General features: G+C 36.8%; 1 protein-coding gene across 2 annotated transcripts; it reads left to right on the top strand.

Moving 5' to 3' along the window:
- The first annotated feature begins 5,761 nt into the window (after nucleotides 1-5,761).
- On the top strand, nucleotides 5,762-13,179 carry LOC306986490 (4-galactosyl-N-acetylglucosaminide 3-alpha-L-fucosyltransferase 9-like). Of its 2 annotated transcripts, XM_079589786.1 has the most exons (3): nucleotides 9,402-9,568; nucleotides 9,706-9,770; nucleotides 11,749-13,179. In XM_079589786.1, exons 2-3 carry the CDS (start codon nucleotides 9,711-9,713, stop codon nucleotides 12,955-12,957), a joined length of 1,269 nt encoding a protein of 422 aa, XP_079445912.1. In that variant the 5' UTR covers nucleotides 9,402-9,568; nucleotides 9,706-9,710; the 3' UTR covers nucleotides 12,958-13,179. The 2 variants fall into 2 exon arrangements, with proteins under 2 accessions (XP_079445913.1, XP_079445912.1); XM_079589787.1 differs by lacking the exons at nucleotides 9,402-9,568; nucleotides 9,706-9,770 and adding an exon at nucleotides 5,762-5,859 and having other exon boundaries at nucleotides 11,749-13,173.
- The last annotated feature ends 9,099 nt before the right edge of the window (nucleotides 13,180-22,278 follow it).

The following is a 22,278-nucleotide window of genomic DNA, read 5'->3' as shown; positions in this document are numbered from 1 at the left end:
GTACCGGCAATACAGGTTCAAGGAGCCAGGGAGGCGATGGCAGTTCCAAGGAAAGTTGCACGGGTTTTGCATTCTTACATGTTTGGCTGTAGTCAATAGCCCATGAAGACAAGGAATCGTTGAAACAGTCTTTAATACGAATATTTTAAGGATACACAGGAGACTGAAACACAACCAACTTAAACACTCATGACAAACAATGCAGAACAAGAAACTAACTGAAACTGGAGGGCTTAACTTGAGGGCCACAATTTGTCCCAGGAACTTTTTTCGGAGACCTGTTGCTGTTTGCATTTCCATTGCGGTCTAAATTAGCATGAATATTTCCTGAACTTTGAAAAAGTACTACCTGTTCCTGCGGTGGAAACATAGAACTGAACTAATAAACAAACTGGAAAACTAGCAAACAGAAACAGAATACAATGAAAACTGGAACAAAACGGAACATGTGACACATGGTTTTAAAGCTATTGGTATCCATCTTTGCCCTTTAGGCATCTTCAAATGCACATACACTGAAAAAATTATGATCATTAAGGTATGACAACATGTTTTTACATTAATTCATCAAAATAAGCAATTTCCTACTATTTTTCAACTAAGTTAAGATTCACATAATTTTGTCCGTTCAATGTCATTTGAGTTTAAATTACTTAAACATATCTAAGTTGACTGTACTTAAAAATTAAAGGCAGCAACTTTATTTACAGTGGGAATCAAAAACAAGTTCAGTTTTTGACCTTATTCCGAAAACTCAAGTTTCTGTTGTTCTGAATATTTCAGAAGTCTTTTTAAAAGACTAAGATTGAAAAATGCATATTATATAAAATTCAACCTGCCAACGTGGTTAGTAGGAGTGACTGCGTTACACGCCATGGCTGAAATCCAGGGTCAAGCCCTGTTCCCTACTAGGTGTTAAACATTGAAATATTGGAAATTGAATATTCAAGCCGTTTATCCAAACATTCAGTGTTTTTCCTTATGTAAAATAAGGTATTTTCACAACATATCCTGCGTTGGAATTGATTTGTTAATAAAGTGATGAGATAAAATGTCAACTCTGTTATGTGTAGTTTTGCAGTAACATTTTACAATAAGGTTTCATTAGTTAACATCAGTTAACTATTTTAGTTAACATGAATTAAGAATGAACAATACTTGTACAGCATTTATTAATCTCAGGTAATGTTAATTTCAACATTTACTAATACATTGGTAATGTAACCCAAAGGTGGGTCGATATAGCATCGACCTATTGTTGGGTTATTTTAACCAAATGTATTAGGTAGAATGTTTTACCCAATAAATTGGGTAATACAATTATATGGTGGCATCATTATTAAGAAAATGTTCTTATTATTTATGAACTCTTTCTGCATATCAGCAAGCTGTGGTTACCTGTGGTTACCTGTGACCTCACACCTGATATAGAGTTTCACATTACAAAGAAGGAACTGAAACACTGAAAGTGGCATTTTTGCGTCTTTACACTGTTTAATGCTGCTCAGAGCTGCATAAATGCTTTACAGAGCAACTACAAATGCATACATAGATTATGAGAGGGGTCAGAGATGGAATAATTTAGTCTGATTTTTATGCTGCATTGCGTGTATACTCAGAAATTTGAGCAGGCACAAAGCAGCCTAAACTCAGCTATGTAAAAGACACCTTGTGCTGTGTACTGTAAAAGACACCTCTTTGTGTGATGTTGCTTAAAGGAACAGATGACCCAAAAGAAGAAGAAGAAGAAAAAGAAAGTCATATAACTTGTTGATGGCTTGTTGAGGGTAAGTAAATTATGGGATAATTTTCATTTTTGGGTGAAATATTCCTTTAAGTGTGTTTCGGTATGCTTGTCAGTACAAAATGTAAAAATTACAGTGCTGTTGTAGAGGATTTTCTCACCAGAAGAAATATCCAGAAGATCCAAGACTCTCTTGTCTGTCTTGCAATATGCAAATATTAATTGATGTATGCCCTTTAGACCTCATGTGGATATTATATACCTTAGTCCAGAGCAATCTAAAATTAACAAAGAAAAAGAACAGTTGAAATCACATTAATTTCCTGGCTCAGTGGTCAAAATAGTCTTTATATCATATTATCTATCAATTGAAAAACAAGGACAATACTGTTTTTTTTTTTTTTTTTGCAGGTTCATATATTATTATTATAATTAACTAACTGGTTTTAATACAATTCACCAAAAATAACACTATGAAAAATGTAAAAGAGTAAGCACTGCAAATATGCCTCCATTAGGCATAACAAAAATATGACTTTACAAAAAAACTACAAAAATAAAAAATAAATGAAAACATATGATCAATTATATGATTATTAACTATTTAACGAATATTTGAAACAATCTAAGTGTAGGCTATTTGATATTTGAACCTTTTATTTAGGTTCAGTTCAACTGTATTTAGGCACTTTTTGAGCACAAAGTAGGCCTAAGGGCTTTCTGAAAATGTAATTGTTGCAAGTAAAATTTAGTTGATTTCTTTTATTAATATTATTGATGGGGCTGGGTAAAAGAATCGATTTCTCGATTTTAAATGATTCTCATTTTAACAAACTGTTATCGATTAGGGCTGTGAAACGATTAATCGCGATTAATCGCATCCAAAATAAAAGTTTGTAGTTACATAATAAATGTGTGTGTACTGTGTATAATTATTTTGTATATATAAATACACACACATGCTTGTATATATTTAAGAAATATCACGAAGCGTGATGGCGGAGAGAAAATATTCTAACAAGTTGCCAATTCCTCGGTTAACAAACAGAGCTAGGAGGTCCAAAACAACAAATAAAATAAAATTATGCTTCGATGCTGAAGAGACGTAGCCTAGAAATCTAGACGCACCATAGCGGCAGCAAAATGTATTTTGCAGCCAGGGTAGTCTAGCAACTCTCAGTTGGCTTGTGAGCTGGAGAAAACAAACTCTAGTCAGGCCAATCACATCGTGTATAGAGTCTGCGGGCGGGCTTAACATAATGACGACAGAGTTGTGACGAAGCTGCTACTTGAAAACAAAGAATGGTTGCTGCTGCTGGTGAACAGCTGTCTTTCGAATCGGCTTTGGCCGCGACTCTGGAGAACTTGGAGTTAAGCTTTTATTTGAGAATAGATCAAAGAACAGTACTTAAAGGGATACTTCAGGATTTAGCATTAAGCTTTGTATCAGTAGAAAACCTGTAGTATTTTCACATTACCGTGCTTCCCTCCCTCATATCCCCCTGAGACGAGAGATTTATGTATTTTTTGTCTGTAAAAAATCATCATTTTGCGTCATTGGAGGATTTTTTGGCCAGAGGCTAAAAACTACAGCCAGTAGAAGGCGCAAGATCCGCATGTTTTCAACTCACAGAATGTACAAATAGTGTCAGCCATCTTTTATTTGGAAGCTAAGCTAACAGGCTCTTATTCTGTGAAGAAAGCTGAGTAGTAGGGGTGACCATCCTCTTTTTCCCGGACATGTCCGGCCATCGAGATCGTCTAAAATGTCCGGGATTCGGCTTTTGCTTTCTGCAGTCGCCATTCATTGTTTACATGCAGACCTTTTGTTTCAATCTGAATTCATTCCGATTGGTGAATCTGAATGTAGTGTTTACATGAACGCTAAACAAGTGATGGGTTAATGTGCGTTTAACATTGCTAAGAAAATTCCCGCTCCTCCGTGAGAGATACGAGACCGGTGCGTCTCACAGGTGTCGCTCATCAGTAATCACGCTACCGGCCTCACGTCGTTCTCCCGGGGCCATCAGTCTCGTCCTGCTCGCCACAGTAAACATAATGAATGGTGACTGTAGAACGCAAAAGCCGAATCCCGGACATTTTTGGCGATCTCGAAATCCCGGGCAGACCGCTTTAGCCTAGCCTTTTTGTTTAACTGCTTGGGAGTGGCCTCATAGGCCAGCGAAGCAAGTGCATTCTGGGAGTTGTTGTCTTTCATCCACATGAGCCACAATTACATTTTCTGGCTTATCTCAGTCTAGAAGGCTCCAAATTCAAAAATAATTTCACATTTCTACTACATAAATACAAAAAAAAAATACTACATAAAGACCCATTTTAAATATACATTCATCTTTACAGAGGAGAAGTATCCCTTTAGGTCATTCTTAAAAAGGAAGAAGTGTTTAGAGTTTTGCCGGACCGGATCTTCGGACGTCACCTTCTTCGTTGCTCTGTGGTTGGTTGTAGCGCTATCCTATTGTGTGCAGAGGGAATATGAAAGACAATCGTTTATCCCGCCCCTCGGATTAAGCCATCCCTTGAGTTGCCAGATCAAACATCTTGATGTTGGTCTGGCTTGCCAGGCTAGAAGAGACGGGCACGTTCACAGAAAATCTGGTACACACGCACTGACGAGCACGAACTCGATGGGAGGGTGCTTGCGGTAGTGGGGGATGGGCATGAGAGTTGTGAACATTAACATTTTTGGCTAAATCCCCTCAATCTACCAGACTTACTTTAAATCCCGTTTTCAGTTGATGGGGGCGGAACATTGCGAACATTGCGCCTCCCATCCAATAAATCACAATAATCTTTGTACTTTGTTACTTGCTTTTGATATGAAACGAAGTGTCAGATATACGAGGGCGGATTAGTATGAAGATAAATGAGTAGCAAAACTCGAGAGCACGTAGATGTGAATTTGAGAACTTGTACAATAAATATTCATACTTGTACGTGAACATTTACACTCACAGCTCCAATGTGAAAACCTGTAAAATAAAAATCTGAAGTTGAATGTTGAAATTTGCACTCGCAGACCATAGAAAACACTCTTTTCGCGATATATTGGTATTTTGATAATATCATTTATTTCTTTTAATATCAGTCTAATGCATTACGCCATATTAGCGCTTCAGAGCGTCCCCGAGGACACGGGTTCCATTTCAAGGGAACGCCCTGTAAGGTTGGAAATAATCCAAGATTATTTCAATGCAACAAAGACACTGCTTTTCATTAAGACATTTCCAGCATAGCAGTGATTGGGACAATGGAGGAAATTGTGATGGTCTGATTGGTCAGTTTGAATGTCTCACACCTGGGTGCTGGGGACACGGTGGGGGGAGAAATGACAAAACTGGACAGCAAAGGTGCTTCACTCTCTTGTCTTTGGATGCCAAGCTGGGGAGAGGGTCTCTCTCCCTCTCCCTCTCTATTTCTCTCTCTCTCTCTTTCTTTCTTTCTCTCTCTCTCTCTCTTTATATTTCTCTCTCTCAGGTAACATTTATGCTGGGTACAAATGGTTTAAATTCTCATTACATCATGTTGTAACTATTTAAGTGTAAACATAACCTTATTGCACATTGAACTTTTATTTAATTCATGGAGTCAGATTAAAACGAGATAATTGCATATGCGAACCTGTGTCTTATTTAACCAAAATTCCTTTAAAACGCTGGAAAGACTAGAACACGCGCTTCCTTAGCGGCTTTTTGGAAACCGGAAGTTGGGCCGAATAGCCGGCGCTTTACACCCCTGCGTAATTGCGTTGTGAGTTAAGTTAACTACTTATGAATATTATTATATGATTTATTTATGAATATTATGAATATTATATTAACTACTTATGAATATTATTGATTCATGATATTTTAGTACACAAGCAAAGGAAATACCATGAGAAAAATCACTTCTTTTCAGCATCTAGTTTTTGTGTAGTGATGAAAAAGTCTAAGGGTGTCTCTACCTTACAATAGCTTTGCCATTTGATATTTGTTTAATGCAAAGCGTCATAGTTTTAAAATCTCACCGGACCAGTGTGGCAAGTGAAATATCAGGAGAGACCGACCTAACCATCACGTATCATTCTGATTATCTCGACTGTCCTACGACAGGTAAGTCAACGTATTTTTTCTACTGATAGATAGCTATGTATGTGGATAGATAGCTATGTATGTGGATATATATGTGTAAAAAGGTATACTATACTGTAAAAAAAAAACATCTTTTTTTATCTTCCTTAAAGATAAAAAATCTTATGACAAGTTAATGGATAGAAACAAGGAAGTGTACATTAAAACAACCATGCAGATTAATTAATCCGTTTCATAATAAAATAGAAACTTATAAGACCAGCATATTTTTAAAGGGATAGTTCCCTTAAAAATTAAAATTCTGTCATCATTTACTCACCCTCAAGTTGTTTCAAACCTGTATTAATTTATTTCTTCTGCTGAACACAAAGAAATATATTTTGAAGAATGTCAGTCACCAAACAGTAGTCTGTACCCATTGACTTCCATAGTATTTTTTTTTCCTACTTAGGAATAGTAGGAAAGTAGTATTTTTTGAGGGGGAGTAAATGATGACAGAATTTTAATTTTAAAGTGAACTATCCCTTTAAGGTTATCTCGATTTATAGGCTACATCAGACTAAACATTACAAAACAAAAAATAAATAAGTAAATAAAAGGAAAAAAAAACAATGATAAAATAGAATGTAGATGTAAATTGCTGATAAATACAATTGCTGTCATTTTAAATGGGGTTTATATAACTTATCTTATGCCTGTTTGTTTCCTGTTAAAACCTTGAAGGGCACATGACTTTGGATTTTTTTATTATTTTTTTACAGTTTTTTCCAACTACAGCATGCTTACACACGTTTTCAAAACTATGTCACCTTTGTTCAAAACTCTTAACACAATTTGGAAAATCTCCTTCAAAATGTAACACTGCATTCAAAATGCCATAAACGCATGTCAGAATGAAGCATTTGCATCAAATGGCATTTTTGGATATACCATGTAAACATTGTTGTTCTAAATCTAAAGCTCTTTGGTCTTTCATAGGCTTATATCTACATTTCAATATAATGTTCTAAAGTGAAAGTAATCTGCTGAGACAAGTACACTGTAAACGCCAATGCAATGTAGAAACGGAAAAAATTATTACGCCAAACATTAAAGTTGTATACAGTCACATACAACAAAACCATAAACATGTAAACCAAAAGTATATTTTTTAGAATACAGTAAAGAACACAATTGTGTTTGACCATTGACCTATATTTATAGGTCTATACTACAGTAAAGCAGTGATTGGTTAGTGATCAGTAAAGCAATTAGTGTTTGCACATGTGAGGAGTGTGTGTGTGACCTGGTGAATAAGTGTAGCATTTTGATTGGTTGCGTTTAGAAAAGGAAAGCAAGCCACTTCCTGTTAGATGTTTGTGTTTTAGGTAAAGAATTGTGTGTAGTGTTTTGAAAAAAGTGTTTTATGCAATTGAAAGTCAAAGGCTGAGAAATAGCTTATGGCTTTGGAGATTTGGTGTGTATTTGTGCACTTTGAGTGAGAGGTTTCAAAAATCGTGTGACATGAAAAGATTTTGCGTGTAAGCAGTTGGAAAAAACTGTAATGGGTTCCTTGAGGTTCACAGATAACGTGTATGCTGTCAAATCATGATTATTCACATCTAACCTAAAAGTTTGGTGTGTGTATATATGAATATTACAGGTGAAACTCGAAAAAGTAAAACATCGTGCAAAAGTTCATTTATTTCACCGCATTGAGGCAGTAATTCATGCAAAACGGGCCCAAACCGAGTACATGCATGATTATACTTTTCAGAGGGCCGACATTTCTGTATTTAAAATCCTTTTTTTTTCATGTAATATTTGAATTTTCTGATATTTTGAATTAGTTTTTTTATTTTTATTCAAATTTTTTGAGTTTCACCTGTATATGTGTGTATTTATATATTATTTATATGTGGCGAGACACGGAGGGATTTAAAGGTTGACAGCCAGCGACTACGTCACCCAGGAATCTTGCCAGGGACAATACAATTTAATTCTTATTAAGGCAACACGGGTTAGTTAACAGTAAATCAGCGGGAGACGTGGATACAAAATATATATATTTTATCAAAGATAGGAAGAGACTTTATAAAAACACAGAGAGCAAACGATCAATAACATTTAATGTAGACCACAACAATTACACCATTTAACAAAACACACAAAGAGCGACCTGAGAAGTCAGCGGAATCTGAATTCAGGAAGCCGAGGCGTAAAAGCAGGGAATAAAGGGCACAATAAGGCCTCCTTTCCCGTACACCTGTGCATCAACACTCACGCACACATACACACACCACTCATGACACAGAACTGGTGATGAAAAGACCACCATCAGCAATCCACCCTTGCCTTAAGCACTCAGCTCCTGTAACAACAGAGTTAAGGCTGATTTGTGTGTGTGTGTGTGTGTGTGTGTGTGTGTGTGTGTGTGTGTGTGTGTGTGTGTGTGTGTGTGTGTGTGTGTGTGTGTGTGTGTGTGTGTGTGTGTGTGTGTGTCTGTCTTCAAGGCCAAGCACAAGTTGGAGAGCTTTGAAATGTGAACCTTCTTGAATTATTGACTAAACAATTGGTTTCCCCAAGTGTAAAATGTGTCCTGCTAATAATGACAGAAATTAAGTAAAACCTGGCTTTCATATATACCAAGAGATGACATGACACTTCAATGTTCAAAACAAAACTACACCCTTGGAACCAGTACCAACACCTAGTCTCTATTGCAAGTCAGTACATGTTTAGAAAAATTATTTATAGGCAAGGCATTAAGATAACATGGTTTGTGATACAGGTGCTGTCAGATTCAAAACAGGTGGCTATCCCTGTATATAAAAAAAGTTGTGTCAACTTAACTTAAACGGTTAGTTTGCCCATTTAAGACATGAAGTTGTATGCAATCCTTACCAGCACTATAGTGCATACACACTGACCCAATCTGTGGTCACCTCCCTGGTCAGAGTTCTGGCCACTGGAAGTTTTTCAAGAAAGTAGTTCTGGTTAGTTTTCGGGGCCACAAAACTGTGCGTTTTTACGTGAAAAAATGATTTGCGTTTCAAAGCTTGATTAATTTACATCACAAAAAACACTCCAGACAAAATTCATACCTCAGTTTTAATCGGCACTATTTTCTTTCCATTTCTATCAATCCGCGCTGCTGTCGACGTCAACAGTGCGCACGTTCCGATCAGCTGTTGATAGCGCGACTCGCTGACAACATGTCTGACTACGAAACTTCTGATGTTGAAACCAATTTTAGCACAATGTCAGACGGAACAGATGATGATGAAAGTAATTTTAGCACAACGCCAAAGGGATACCTTTATGAACTCAATTGTGTGTGTTCAATCAAATAGTTTTCTCAGCAAATTGTCTATATCCCTATATACTGTTTTTATATTAGACTTCTTTTCACGTGATTTCCACTGGAGTCTAAACATCAGCTTGTTTACCGTAGCTACAGTTTAGACATGGGATCATAAAGTTAGTAAATAGAGCTTACTCGTGCTACTGGTACAGCAAAACTCTTTAAAATTTGTTTTTATCTTTTTCCTCCTTGGTTGGGGATGTAACCGTCTTCGCTGAAGTGAGCACTGCACACACGAAAATCCTTGATTCTGGATATTTTATATCTGGATGGCAACCAGCCAAAGCTGTCTCATAGCTACCGCTGATCGGAACGTGCGCACTGTTGACGTCGACAGCAGCGCGGATTGATAGAAATGGAAAGAAAATAGTGCCGATTAAAACTGAGGTATGAATTTTGTCTGGAGTGTTTTTTTGTGATGTAAATAAATCAAGCTTTGAAACGCAAATAATTTTTCCGCATAAAAACGCACAGTTTTGTGGCCCCGGAAACTAACCAGGACTACTTTCTTGAAAAACTTCCAGTGACCATGAACTCTGACCAGGGAGGTGACCACAGAGTGGGTCAGTGTGTATACACTATAGTGCTGGTAAGGATTGCATACAACTTCATGTCTTAAATGGGCGAACTAACTCTTTAAACTTACATAAGGCAACTCATCAAGCTCTTTAAACTCTACGAACAGGGACTTAAGTCCACGCAACTCAAAAGATTACGTTAAAATCATATAAGTCGCCACAACATAAATACCGGTAGTCATGTTTACCTAATGATTTACAGAACAAAGTATTTTTAGTTGGCTGAACACAAATGGGCCTATTATCTATAGGCCAACTTTGATTCATTATATATTATTCAAGTAGTTTAAGAAGAGACAGGCCATAACATGAGTCAGATAACTTTATTTTTATTTAACAGTTTGTGGCCGATGCACAACAATGTCATAGTACCAACCACGCCTTACATGTGTTAACTCAATGCATGGTACATACCAATGCATGTTAAAGAACATTAGCCTCGGGGTTCGTATTCCAAGGTAAAATACAAGCACTTTGAAGGTACATTTTAGAGCTTTTTCCAGCACCTTACACCACCGTAAATTACATATACCAATACATAGTCAAAATGATTATTTAGTGTTTTTATCACATTGACAGAGATAATGCTATAAACATGGAAAATTGTGTTTCGTAATAGCAGAAGGATCAGATATTTAAGCAGAACACAAGTTTTAGTAGCACTGAGTGGGAGGATTTGAGCCAATTGACATGAGTCATTCTGTGTCAAATCAAACAAAATCCAGGAAAACAGTTGCTGCACACTCTTAGAGTTTGCTCAAAGTTTATGCTACCCTTAAAGGAACACGCCGACTTTTTGGGACTTTAGCTTATTCACCGTATCCCCCAGAGTTAGATAAGTCCATACCCTTCTTATGCGTGCCGTAACTCTGTCTGACACACCCACCGCTAGCCTAGCTTAGCACAAAGACTGGAGGTAAACGGCTCCAGCTAGCATACTGCTCCCAATATGCGACAAAATAATGCCAACATTTTCCTATTTACATGTTGTGATTTGTATAGTCACAGCGTGTACAAATAACAAGGTCACATGAGACACAGCCATCTTCTAACCGTATACATACTGGGAACTATATTCTCAGAAGGCGAAGCACCGCTACTTGGGTGGAGTGATTCGCAGCGCCTGAGAAGCCCGTGGTGAGGAGACGAGAGTTCGCTCAGAGTGTTGCGCTAATGACTCCGCAGAAGTAGCAGTGCTTCGCCTTCTGAGAATATAGTTCCCAGTATGTATACGGTTAGAAGATGGCTGTGTTTGTGGCTGAGGTCACCTAGTGGGGCCCCCACGTCAGGAGTATGGAGCCTAAAGTGGGCTTGACTCTGGAGTTATGCCCGGTCAAAGGTGGAACTGATTGGTATGCAATAAAAAATACCAAATATCAGGGAAGTAACACATCACTGGATTGGTTGAAATAATGAGCTTTTTTTTTTACTTTAGTGTTGAAATTGGGCTTAAAGTGTACACTTACCCTATATCCTCATTAAGGGTGGGGTTAGGAATTTGTTTGCAGTGGCATAGGTTTGATTTTGATATTGGTGGGGACGGGGACATCATTATATAGTTTTGATCGAAATTATTGCTAGGGATATATATCAATGTCACTGGATATTGGTAGGGACACGTCCCTAGCGTCCCTACTAAATTCTACGCCCCTGGGTGGAGGTTATAGTTCAAGTAAAGTTAGGGTTAGTGGTTGGTTGGTGATCTTGCTTTTGGCAAATGATCAAGGGAAAATGTGATTTTTCATGTCATGACCCTTAAATTATATTAAAAGAGACTTTTTATTATTAAGACACAAACCAGATATTAAAATGCTTAATAATATTCTACAGGCATATAAGGAAGAGTAAAATATAATAAATATTTCACTATAAATAAACATTGTACCGGTACTTACAGACAGACTGGAACATTTTCACATATTTTAAAGCTTATTTTATGATATTTTAACCCAATTATTGATGCATTCTCTATCTTCTTCCCTGCATTAGTGGATGTCAACATATAAAATGACGTCAACAACTCCTTCCAAAACCACTCGGAGCATTATAATTGCCTTGTTTTTGTTGGCATGTTTTATATTCTATTTGTTCTACCTCACACCACCGGAATTCAAATATTCAACCATAAACTTGTTCAAATGCCCTGCTGCTCAAGGTCCGGTAAATAACATCAGCACGAAAACATGCCTCAGTGTTCTTAAGATGCAGAACCTCACATGCACTGGGAATATCACTGTGGATAAACCCCTGATGACAACATCTGCATCAAAACCCTTGACTACAGCTGAGAAAGAAGAACCAGACACCATTCTATTGATCTGGATGTGGCCTTTTGGTGTTGGTTTTGGCCTAGGACCCTGCAGTTCGGCTTCCAATATCCATGGCTGTCGTTTAACAGATGACAGAAGTCTGTTTAACCAAGCACACGGAGTTATGTTTCATCATAGAGATATCAGTAGGGATTTATCCAACATGCCGAAACTTCCACGACCTGCCACCCAGAAGTGGATATGGTGGAATATGGAGTCTCCAAGTAATTCAGCTTCAAATCCCCAGCTAAAGGATCTGTTTAATCTGACTTCAAGTTACCGCCGGGATTCAGATATTCCAGTACCTTACGGTTGGCTCTCAGAGGCCACAGAGAAAGAGAAAAATTATACTATCCCAAAGAAGGATAATTTAGTTTGCTGGGTAGTAAGTAACTATAATCCAAACTTTAGGCGTTCACAATACTTTACTGAGTTATCGAAATACATTACTGTGGATGTCCATGGACGACACTTCAACAAACAAATTAATAATGATGATTATTTAAATTTGATGACCAGTTGCAAATTCTACTTGTCGTTTGAGAATTCCATTCATAAAGACTACATAACTGAGAAGCTGTTCAACCCTCTTGCGATTGGTACCGTTCCTGTCGTAATTGGCCCGCCGAGAGAGAACTATGAGCAGTTCATACCAAGTGAAGCCTTCATCCATGTGGATGACTTTCCATCCCCAAAAGAACTGGCTGATCATCTTAAACTCATGGACCAAAACGACGAACTGTACAGGCAGTACTTCACCTGGAGAGAGCACTTTGTTTCAAAGGGATCATCATTCGGTCTTGACCATGCCTGTCGGATTTGTGATCATATTAGAAGGAATAAGCACTACAAAGTGGTCAAAGATATCAACAGCTGGTACTGGGGTTAGAGGGGCATTTTAAGACGATGCTGACTGACCAGTGGCGGCAAGTCTTGAGTAAATAAACGTTACATTTATAAACTATTATAAATATATGTTAAATTATGTTATTTTATACCTGTTTGGGGGAGGGATTAAAATGGTTCAAAGAACAAGATAAAAAAAATGAATGTTTTTTTTCTGCAGAATATAGTCAATGTTTTGCTTGAAATAAAACCATAACCGTAGTACAAGACGTTTGTCAGGTTTTTGTCTCTAAAATGCTCTACATAAATTTCTTATGTATGTATCGCATCCCAAGTTTCCGTTGCAAATTCCAAAACTTAATTTTAGACCTAATGCAATTATTGGAGAGAGATTGATAGACTGCTTAATCGAGTGGGAATTTACGCACTGTAAAAAACAAATGGTGAAATTTATGGTAAAAAAAACGGCTATGTGGTCGCCTGAACTTTACCGTAAAAAAAACAGTACAGGGTAAAACAATGGCTGCTGTGGCTGCCGCCAAATAGCCAAGTGGTTTGGCATCGTTACCCTCCACAGATGATGTTTACTCCCATTTGACGGGTGTGATTAGCTGTCATGGTCACACACGTTTATTTTATTTTATTTTTATTACCTCGTATATCCAAGACTCACTTTTCATGAAACTTTTTTTTTTTAAATACCAAAATCAAGATTGAATACATTCAGCCAAAATTTCATGTTATAAAAGATGAATTGCTATGCAGGCTATTTAAGACAATATTGACTGATTAGATATAATGCTAAGCTAAACTGCTGAAACTGTTTGCCCTGTCTCTGTCTTTATCGTTCCCACATCTCAGACCTCAAATACATAAAATATTACCCTGTCATGGTTTTTAAAGTAAAGAGTAAAGAAAAAACCTGTACTTGAATTAACCAGTACTTGGACAACCAGTTTGTTTGAAGCAACTAGTAGTCTACTTGAAAAAACGGTTTGTTTGAAACAACCATTACTTTATTTACCCTCTTAAGACCACCGTTTACGTTCAACTCTGCTGTGTGGAAAAAAATTACACGATCTGCCCAACCGAATCTTGATCGTTCTCAAAAAGGTGAATTTTCACCAAAAGGATATGCATCTATAAAATATCTGACAGACGAGATGGCACAAGGTAAACCTGTTTATGATGTAACTTTTCAAACATGAATATATAAGATTGACGTTTAATAAACTGACGTTTAATAAACTGAACGGCCTATATACCAGTTTTCTTTCCCCAGATTCACATTGGCTGCTCTGGCCGCTCCTAAGGCCGTTTCCCAGTTGCCACTCTGGATAAAGAATAATGTGAAGACTGGAGAGAAAGAGAATTATCTTGGGTAACATCTGACAAAACACGATTGACAGACAAAACACGGTTTAGAAGCCAAGAGGTTCAAGTTCCGTTTGATGAAACTATTGTGAAATGAAGGACTATTAAGCTTTCTTGTGAAACTGGTTTGTACAGTAAGAGAACCTGCCCATTGTACTGGTATTGTCAGGGTACAAACAAAACAGAAACGTGTGTCATATCGGGATGACAACCTTTATAAAACACAACCATGAATCAAATTAGGCATGGTTTCTCAAAACTAATCTTGTTTGGATGTTCTCTCTCTAATTAAATGTAATCTTGAGCAGAATTTTTGTTACCACATGAATCACATTACCCAATTTCACATCACTACAAATTATCACATACAGTGGCCACAAAAAGTATTTGAAGACTGAAGCCACAATTGAAAAAAATATAAATGTCTTTGTTATAGAGTTTTCTAGTATAATGCAAGCACACTTTTCAGTCAAAACTGAAGAAGTAGATTTTAAAATAGCAAGTAGTAGATTTATTGTTTAAAATGAGGACAAAAAGCGTTTTGACAACCTGGAGTGTCCATGTTGATTGTTAATGTGATGAACTACACCAGTGGTTATTCTGCTGGACAGCTATATGAATGTGAGAGGAACTGACTTCATACATGCATGAAACATTACCTTGAGACCAGTTATTATTATTTGGGCGGATTATTATTAATTTATATTGGGCGGAGGGCCCAATTGTTTTGCTAAGGATTATTTAGGGCCCATGCCCTGAAAGGAATTTTATAGACTCCTCCTAGACAATTCATAATTGCCACCAAACCCCGTTCAGCATGAAGCCAATACATTGATGGTGCTAAATTGAGGACGGCTTTTTGATATCTCGGACAGTTTGGCCATGGCTTTGAAACAAATTTATGGCGAAAAAAGGGAAACAGGAAGTGTTACAGCTTCTGCATACATTGGCTGCGTCCGAAACCGCATACTTACTGAGAAGGTACTTAATTTCAAGTATTGACTTAACGAGCGCTAAAAGAGTAGCCTAGGTACTTTATAGCCTAATCTCGTTAAGTATGAATGCGATCTGTACATCATCCGCCATGTTGACATTATCATGTGACGCACAACGTTATCACAAGCGCAACAACTTATATGATATGAGCCACAGGTGTAATTCATCTCTGTAAATATCTTGATATTGATGAAACTTGCTCATTTTGTGGTCTTGTTGAAGAAACAGCTGCCCATTTATTTTGTGATAGTAGTATAACCAATAAATTATGGGTTTATTCAAGTTCTTATATTTTTAATCCACTAATGTGGACCCACAGTTTTATCCTGAAAGATTTTTTAGTTTTTTATTACGAAACCCCGAAATCGTCATCTCTTGAATATGTTTTTAATGTGTTCATTTTATATGCAAAAATGTTTGCCCACAAGCAAAAGATCCGCATGTTTTCAACCCTGTGATCTCACTCACAGAATGTACAAATAGTGTCAGCCATCTTTTTTTTTTTAAGCTAAGCTAACAGGCTCTTGCTCTGTGGAGAAAGCTGAGTAGTAGGGGTTACGATACATCCTCTTTTTCCTGGACATGTCGGTCGTGATTTTGAGATAGCCCAAAATGTCCGGTATTCGCTTTCTTCAGTCGCCATTCATTATGTGTACATGCACACCTTTTGTTTTAATCGGACTGAATTCATTCCGATTGGTGAATCTGAATGTAGTGTTTATATGAACGCTAAACAAGTGATCGGTTGAAAATTCCTGTTTTCGTCTCGGGATCCGTGTGAAGCAGAATGCATGACCTGCAAAGCTGGCATGTACGTATCAGTGTAAAATAATAATGTTAACATAATGGCGACTGTAGCAAGCAAAAAAAAAAAAAAAAACGGACATTTTGTGCGATCTCGAAATCACGGCAGGACATGTCCGATGCTCGTGGCTACCTGTACGAGCCGCAATACAGCGAGGAACAGTTGCGGACGATGGAGGAACAAGAGGTGGCCGGAGCAGCCGCTGCAGCAGAGGAGCGAGACCCGCCCAGCGGTCAGGAGGAAGAGCCCGGGCAGACTCGAGCTGGGGCGGACTAACTCGTCACGGAGACTCAACATAAAACGGCCTCTTTTCAGTTTCGAATCAACTAGTAGCCTATTTGTATCAATTCTTCTGATGCTGCCCTCTGTAACCGGTTGGACGTGGCTTGGGTGTGGCCTTGTAGGGCAGCGAAGCAAGTGCATTCTGGGAGTTGTTGTCTTTCATCCACATGAGCCAAAAATACATTTTCTCAGTCTAGAAGGCACCAACTTCTAAAATAATTTCACATTTCTACTACATAAATGACCCCATTTAAATACATATTCATCTTTCCAGCGGTGAAGTATCCCTTTAATTCTAGTAGTGGCCCGCCTGTGACAAAACGAACTCGGGCCGAGGGTAAATACACACAGCTACACCGAGTATGGACCTGACACCAGGACAGCGGCTTTCAGCCGAGCCTGGCCCATACAGAAAGAGCCGCCTATCGGCCAGATGTGTTATGGGCAGTCGGCACGGATCTGGCGCATTATCTTTTCGCCGATGCCGACAGTGAGCTTACAGTGACTCATTTCAGCCAGAAGCAAACAAGCAAAAAAATGTATAGTACGTACATTGGTCTGTTATTTGTAAGTGACTGCACGAAAAACAAACCTTAAACGAATTTCACTCAGAAAGAAATAGGCCTATAGTGAAAATAAAGTTCAAATGAAAAGAACACTCCAATTAGAGGTAGTGTAATTTCCGTGGTTTTTTTATCAACACACCTAAATATGAACATCAGCAATAAAATACAGGAAATGTCCCTCTGTTAATTCACTTGAATTTGTTATACACATTTTAAATTATACTGTGAAGAAGCTATAACATTTAGTTGCAGATAGGCACTATGGGATGCAGATAAATCATTAAATATAAGGAACAAAGTTAAATGAGCGCAGTGAGTATGTCTGTGGATAGGCCTACTCATTTTAAAAAAGGGAAACCTGGATCCCAATGCTGAAGGATTTATGGTTTTATAATACAATGTAACATGTATTCCCACTGCGCCATTTCTATTACATAATCCCATGTGAATTCAATTCTGCTGATTTCTGTGCATACAGTACTTTGTTTTTCATTTCTGCTACCTATTGCCCCCGGTAATAGCATATTAATTGTAATATCCATATTATACTGCCCTCTGCAGCTCAACTGGAGACATTTCTGGCTGTGTGTGAAGTGTGTTTGATGACTTTAGCTTCAAAGGGAGAAGTATCTTATGCTTACCAAAGCTGCATTAATTTGATGAAAGTACAGATATTAATAAATTATGAAATATTGTACAATATTACTACAATTAAAAATAAATATTTAATATTTTATTGTATTTCAAATGTAATTCAACTGCAATTCCAATCTTCACTGTCACATGATCCTTCAGAAATCCTTCTAATATGCTGATTTGCTGCTCAAGAAACATTTCTAAATATTTTTGCAGTTAAAAACAGGGGGAAGATGCCCAGCTTAAGAACAATTTACTTTTATTGAGCAACATATTTAGATATAAGTTTAGCATGCAGAATGATGATGCATCCGCCAATGTATTATTTTAGGAAATAAATAGAAACATTTGCTCATTTAATTGTTAATTAAATTGTTTAATTGTAGAATAAAATGTAAAATTATTCAAAGAGGCCATCTTACCCAACAACTGGGGCAAACTTTTACAGAATGTATAAATGGCTTTGATATAATTCTTATGAATATTTTTTTTTTAAAGATTAATAAATATGCCTTTGTCATAGCAACATTATGAATGCAAATTTAAAGGTCTAAGTGTCTTACCCCAGGAGGCATCTTACTCTGACTTACCCTATGTGTAAATCATGATCGATTTGTCTTTCATTTGAAAGAAAAATATCTATTTTTTAAGAATTTATGTAACAATGTTACAGATCAATTTAATGTACCGAATTAATTTTAATATGAGACCCTGGATCACAAAACCAGTCACAAGTAGCATGGGTATATTTGTGGAAATAGCCACTGATTTTTCTTTTATGCCAAAAATCATAGATCATGTTCCATGAAGATATTTAGTAAATGTCCAACTGTAAATATATATTTTTGTGAGTGAATGCAGCACAATCGCGAACATAAATGGACAACTTTAAAGGCGATTTTCTCAAAGTTTGCACCCTCAGATTCCAGATTTTCAAATAGTTGTATCTCGGCCAAATATTGTCATATCCTAACAAACCATACATCATCTGAAAGCTAGCTGAATAAATCATCTAAAAGCTTTCCATTGATGTATAAATTTCAATTAAAAAAAAATTACCTATGTGACCTAATGTGTTTTGTGGTCTAGGGTCACATCGTAGGCCTATGACAAACATTTCACCGGCAATACTATATCTATTGTCAGCAATTAGATGTTAATTTAAGTTAATTAATAAATAATTTGCTGACAATTGGCTAAGTTTACAATTTTTAAAAAAAACATTTTTTACCAATTTTAAAGCTGACATTTCTTCACTGCTCGATTATTTAACTGCATAGGCCTAAACATGGAACCTGTTATTTACAGTTCAATAATATATTACAAAGCCCATATGACTCATATCCTGTTGGTTTATCTCAAAGAAGAAGAAAAAAGGGGAAAGTAAAAGTAAAATGTTGGGGTTTGTCATGGTTGATGGGGAGAGACCAAGTTACAAAAGCTTTGTAGCAATTAGTGTGGAACTTTTCATTTAATTCCATTTTTTTTTATTGAATTTCAAAAACAAATAATTTTTTCTCAAAATATTAAAGGGGTGGTATAATGCCCATTTCACAAGATGTAAAATAAATCTCTGATGTCCCCAGAGTGTGTATGTGAAGTTTTAGCTCAAAATACCCCACAGATATTTTTTATAGCATGTTAAAATTGTCACTTTTTGAGGGTCAGCAAAAACGCACCGTTTAAATTAAAACGCACCCTTAAAGGAGAACTCCGGTCAATTTTAACATTGAGCTCAATTTTTAGTAAATTTGGAGTGCTGTCAATACAGAGAACAACGACAAAAATCGGTGTTGCCTACACCGTGTTATCCTCTTTTTAAAATTTGCACCCTATTGACTTGAATGGGGTCTAATTTTAAACCTGCTTTTATTTCTCTTATCATCCTTGATGTGTCATACAAGTGCCCAGCCATGTTGAGTGATTCCTTCAGAGTGAACACGAGTGAATCTGACTGCAGTAGATGTGAAAGATATGAATAAAAATGATGTTATATCAGCCAGCGCACATACCTGTATTTACTTCCTGTTTTCGGTCGAAGTCCACAGTAGTCGATTGTCGAGTTCACGCGCGTGATCATAGGTAACTAAACCCATGACTAAACCTATGCGCGTGAACTCGACAATCGACTACTTTGGACTTCGACCGAAAACAGGAACTAAATACAGGTATGTGCGCTGGCTGATATATATTTTTTTATTATTATTATTTTTATTAAAGTGTCTTGCACTTACATGCCCAGCCCAAATAGGCTTAAAAGACACTAATGACATAAAACAAAAATAATACACAAAGATGACCATGAAACAAAGAACATAGAAAGATGACCATCATACACAATACATTACCATCATTTTCACAATATAAACAAACAAGACAAGACACCGTCAATTTAGGTCAGGATATAAATTTCCACGCTTTTTCCACATATCTAGCCAAACTATAGATTTCATTTTCAAAAAGCCAATTCAACATATCCCCATCCGTCATCCAAAACAAATCAGGCTTTTTATATTGAATTCTCTCAAACATACCCGTTCTTAATGATATAACATCATTTTTATTCATATCTTTCACATCTACTGCAGTCAGATTCACTCGTGTTCACTCTGAAGGAATCACTCAACATGGCTGGGCACTTGTATGACACATCAAGGATGATAAATAAAAGCAGGTTTAAAATTAGACCCCATTCAAGTCAATAGGGTGCAAATTTTAAAAAGAGGATAAGACGGTGTAGGCAACACCGATTTTTGTCGTTGTTCTCTGTATTGACAGCACTCCAAATTTACTAAAAATTGAGCTCAATGTTAAAATTGACCGGAGTTCTCCTTTAAAGACCTAGAACATTTTTGGAGCACATGACTCGCCTGTTCTTTTCTTTGTTTTTCGAACCCATTATAGCATTCAGCATCAAGTGCCATATATCATTTTAAACAGTAGAACTTGAAGTTTTCATCTAGCTCATTTAAATTCCCAATTTTACATTCATTTTGTCTTGGAATGGATGAATTTACCAGATTTAATAAAAACGGTAGCATATTTTTAGTGATTTTTTTTTTTTACTCAACTCAAACAAATCCTCCTGAAGTTTGGATTTTTTTTCCTTTAGAAAGTTTTACTTAGATATTCTAGATATCCAGATGAAATTTTTACTACATGTAACAATCCCTAAGCAAGTTATAGCCATTTATTACAACATTATAGGCGATTTTCAGTGAAAATCAACTTTTAGCCTTTTATGTTCAAACCGGAGTCAGACAAAGATGGAGAGACGCAAGAAGAAGTGACAACATGTAGAAGCAACAGGACATTTCTGAATGGTTAGTTGATGAATATATGTAGCTTAGGCCTATGTGTCAATCTTCTATAGTCATTGATTAGCATATTCTGTCAAGATAATTTATAAATCGTGTTCTAGGGGCGGGGTTTATGTAAATTCTAATGTTGGTGATGTCACTAACCCAGGAGGAATGTTGTGTAGTCCCTACCAGCCGTTTGTTGTAATCCTTAAAAAGCAATTTCTTTAAAAGAAAATATCTCCCTTTGCTTTGAACTTTGAGCGTTGTAACTTTGCAGATGTTGTTTATGCTCAAACAGCAACATTACACACTAACTAAAGTTAGAAAAGTGAAATCATAATCAACCACCCCTTTAAACAAACAAGGTTTATCCACATAAGGATGCAATAACTTACAATAAATCAAATCAAATGAAAATGAAAGGGCACCCGGACTCTGTTCTGCATAACCGCTCTGCTCTCTTAGTTCATCATTGAAATGTTATTCAGTATTGGTTTTTTTTATTCTTTTTAATTTCTGTAGGCTCTTTTGATCAGGCTGTGTGTTTGCAGAAGCCGCCGGAATAAGAAAGCAGATGCAGAAGCGTTTACTTTATCTCAAGATTAGCCTTTTCAGGGCATAAAAAGACACAAAAATGTTTAACTATTAGTCGAAAATAGCCACATATTAAAGGGTTATGTGATGATTGAGTAAATAGACCAGTTTTCTAGTTCACACTGGTTTATGACCAGTTTAGACTGGTGGTTGTTTTGAAACATGGTAACTGGTTTCTCACTTGTGCAAACTTGTAGACCATATCTATAGCAACAAGCTGAAGCTGCCAGGACGGCTGTCATTTGTTGGTCTAACTTCCTCCTCCAGGGAGCAGCCGTGAGACGTTTGCTGCTTTTATGCAATCTGTTTTCCAGTATATAGTCTTGTTTACTGCAGTGTGTGTCACATCTCAGAAGGCCAACCCAGTTCATCTATACTGCAGTGATTGATATCTCTGAATTGAAGTGCTTTTCCTTTCTTCTAAGGAAGTCACACTGTCTAGACCTGTTTTATTTATTTTAAATGTTTGTGACGAATGATTAAATAATCTGCAGATTTTTTTATCCTTTATAACAAGTGAATAAAAGCTGCATATTTTATGTTTTTATAAATAATGTCTAATATATATATAAATATTTGCAATAAAGCAATAACGTACAGTGGCCCCCAAAATGATATGGACATTTAGAGGGATAGTTCAACCAAAAAAAGAAAATGATCCCATAATTTACTCACCCTCGAGCCATAGGTGTATATGAATTTCTTCTTTCAGCAAACACAACTGGAGTTATAACAAATATATATGCTGGCTCTTCCCAGCGTTCTAATGGGAGTGAATGGTACCCTAGATTTTGAAGCCCAAAAAAAGA

The sequence above is a fragment of the Phoxinus phoxinus genome (assembly GCF_949152265.1).
Source record: "Phoxinus phoxinus genome assembly, chromosome: 19".
NCBI lineage: Eukaryota > Metazoa > Chordata > Actinopteri > Cypriniformes > Leuciscidae > Phoxinus > Phoxinus phoxinus.
This window is presented reverse-complemented; position numbering and strand designations above follow the sequence as displayed.

Excerpts from the sequence above, each read along its gene's own strand:
- LOC306986490 (XM_079589786.1), top strand. The coding sequence starts at position 9,711 with ATGAACTCTGACCAGGGAGGTGACCACAGAGTGGGTCAGTGTGTATAC. Across the intron at positions 9,771-11,748 it reads GTGTATACACTATAGTGCTG|TGGATGTCAACATATAAAAT; the intron begins GTAAGGATTGCA and ends TCCCTGCATTAG.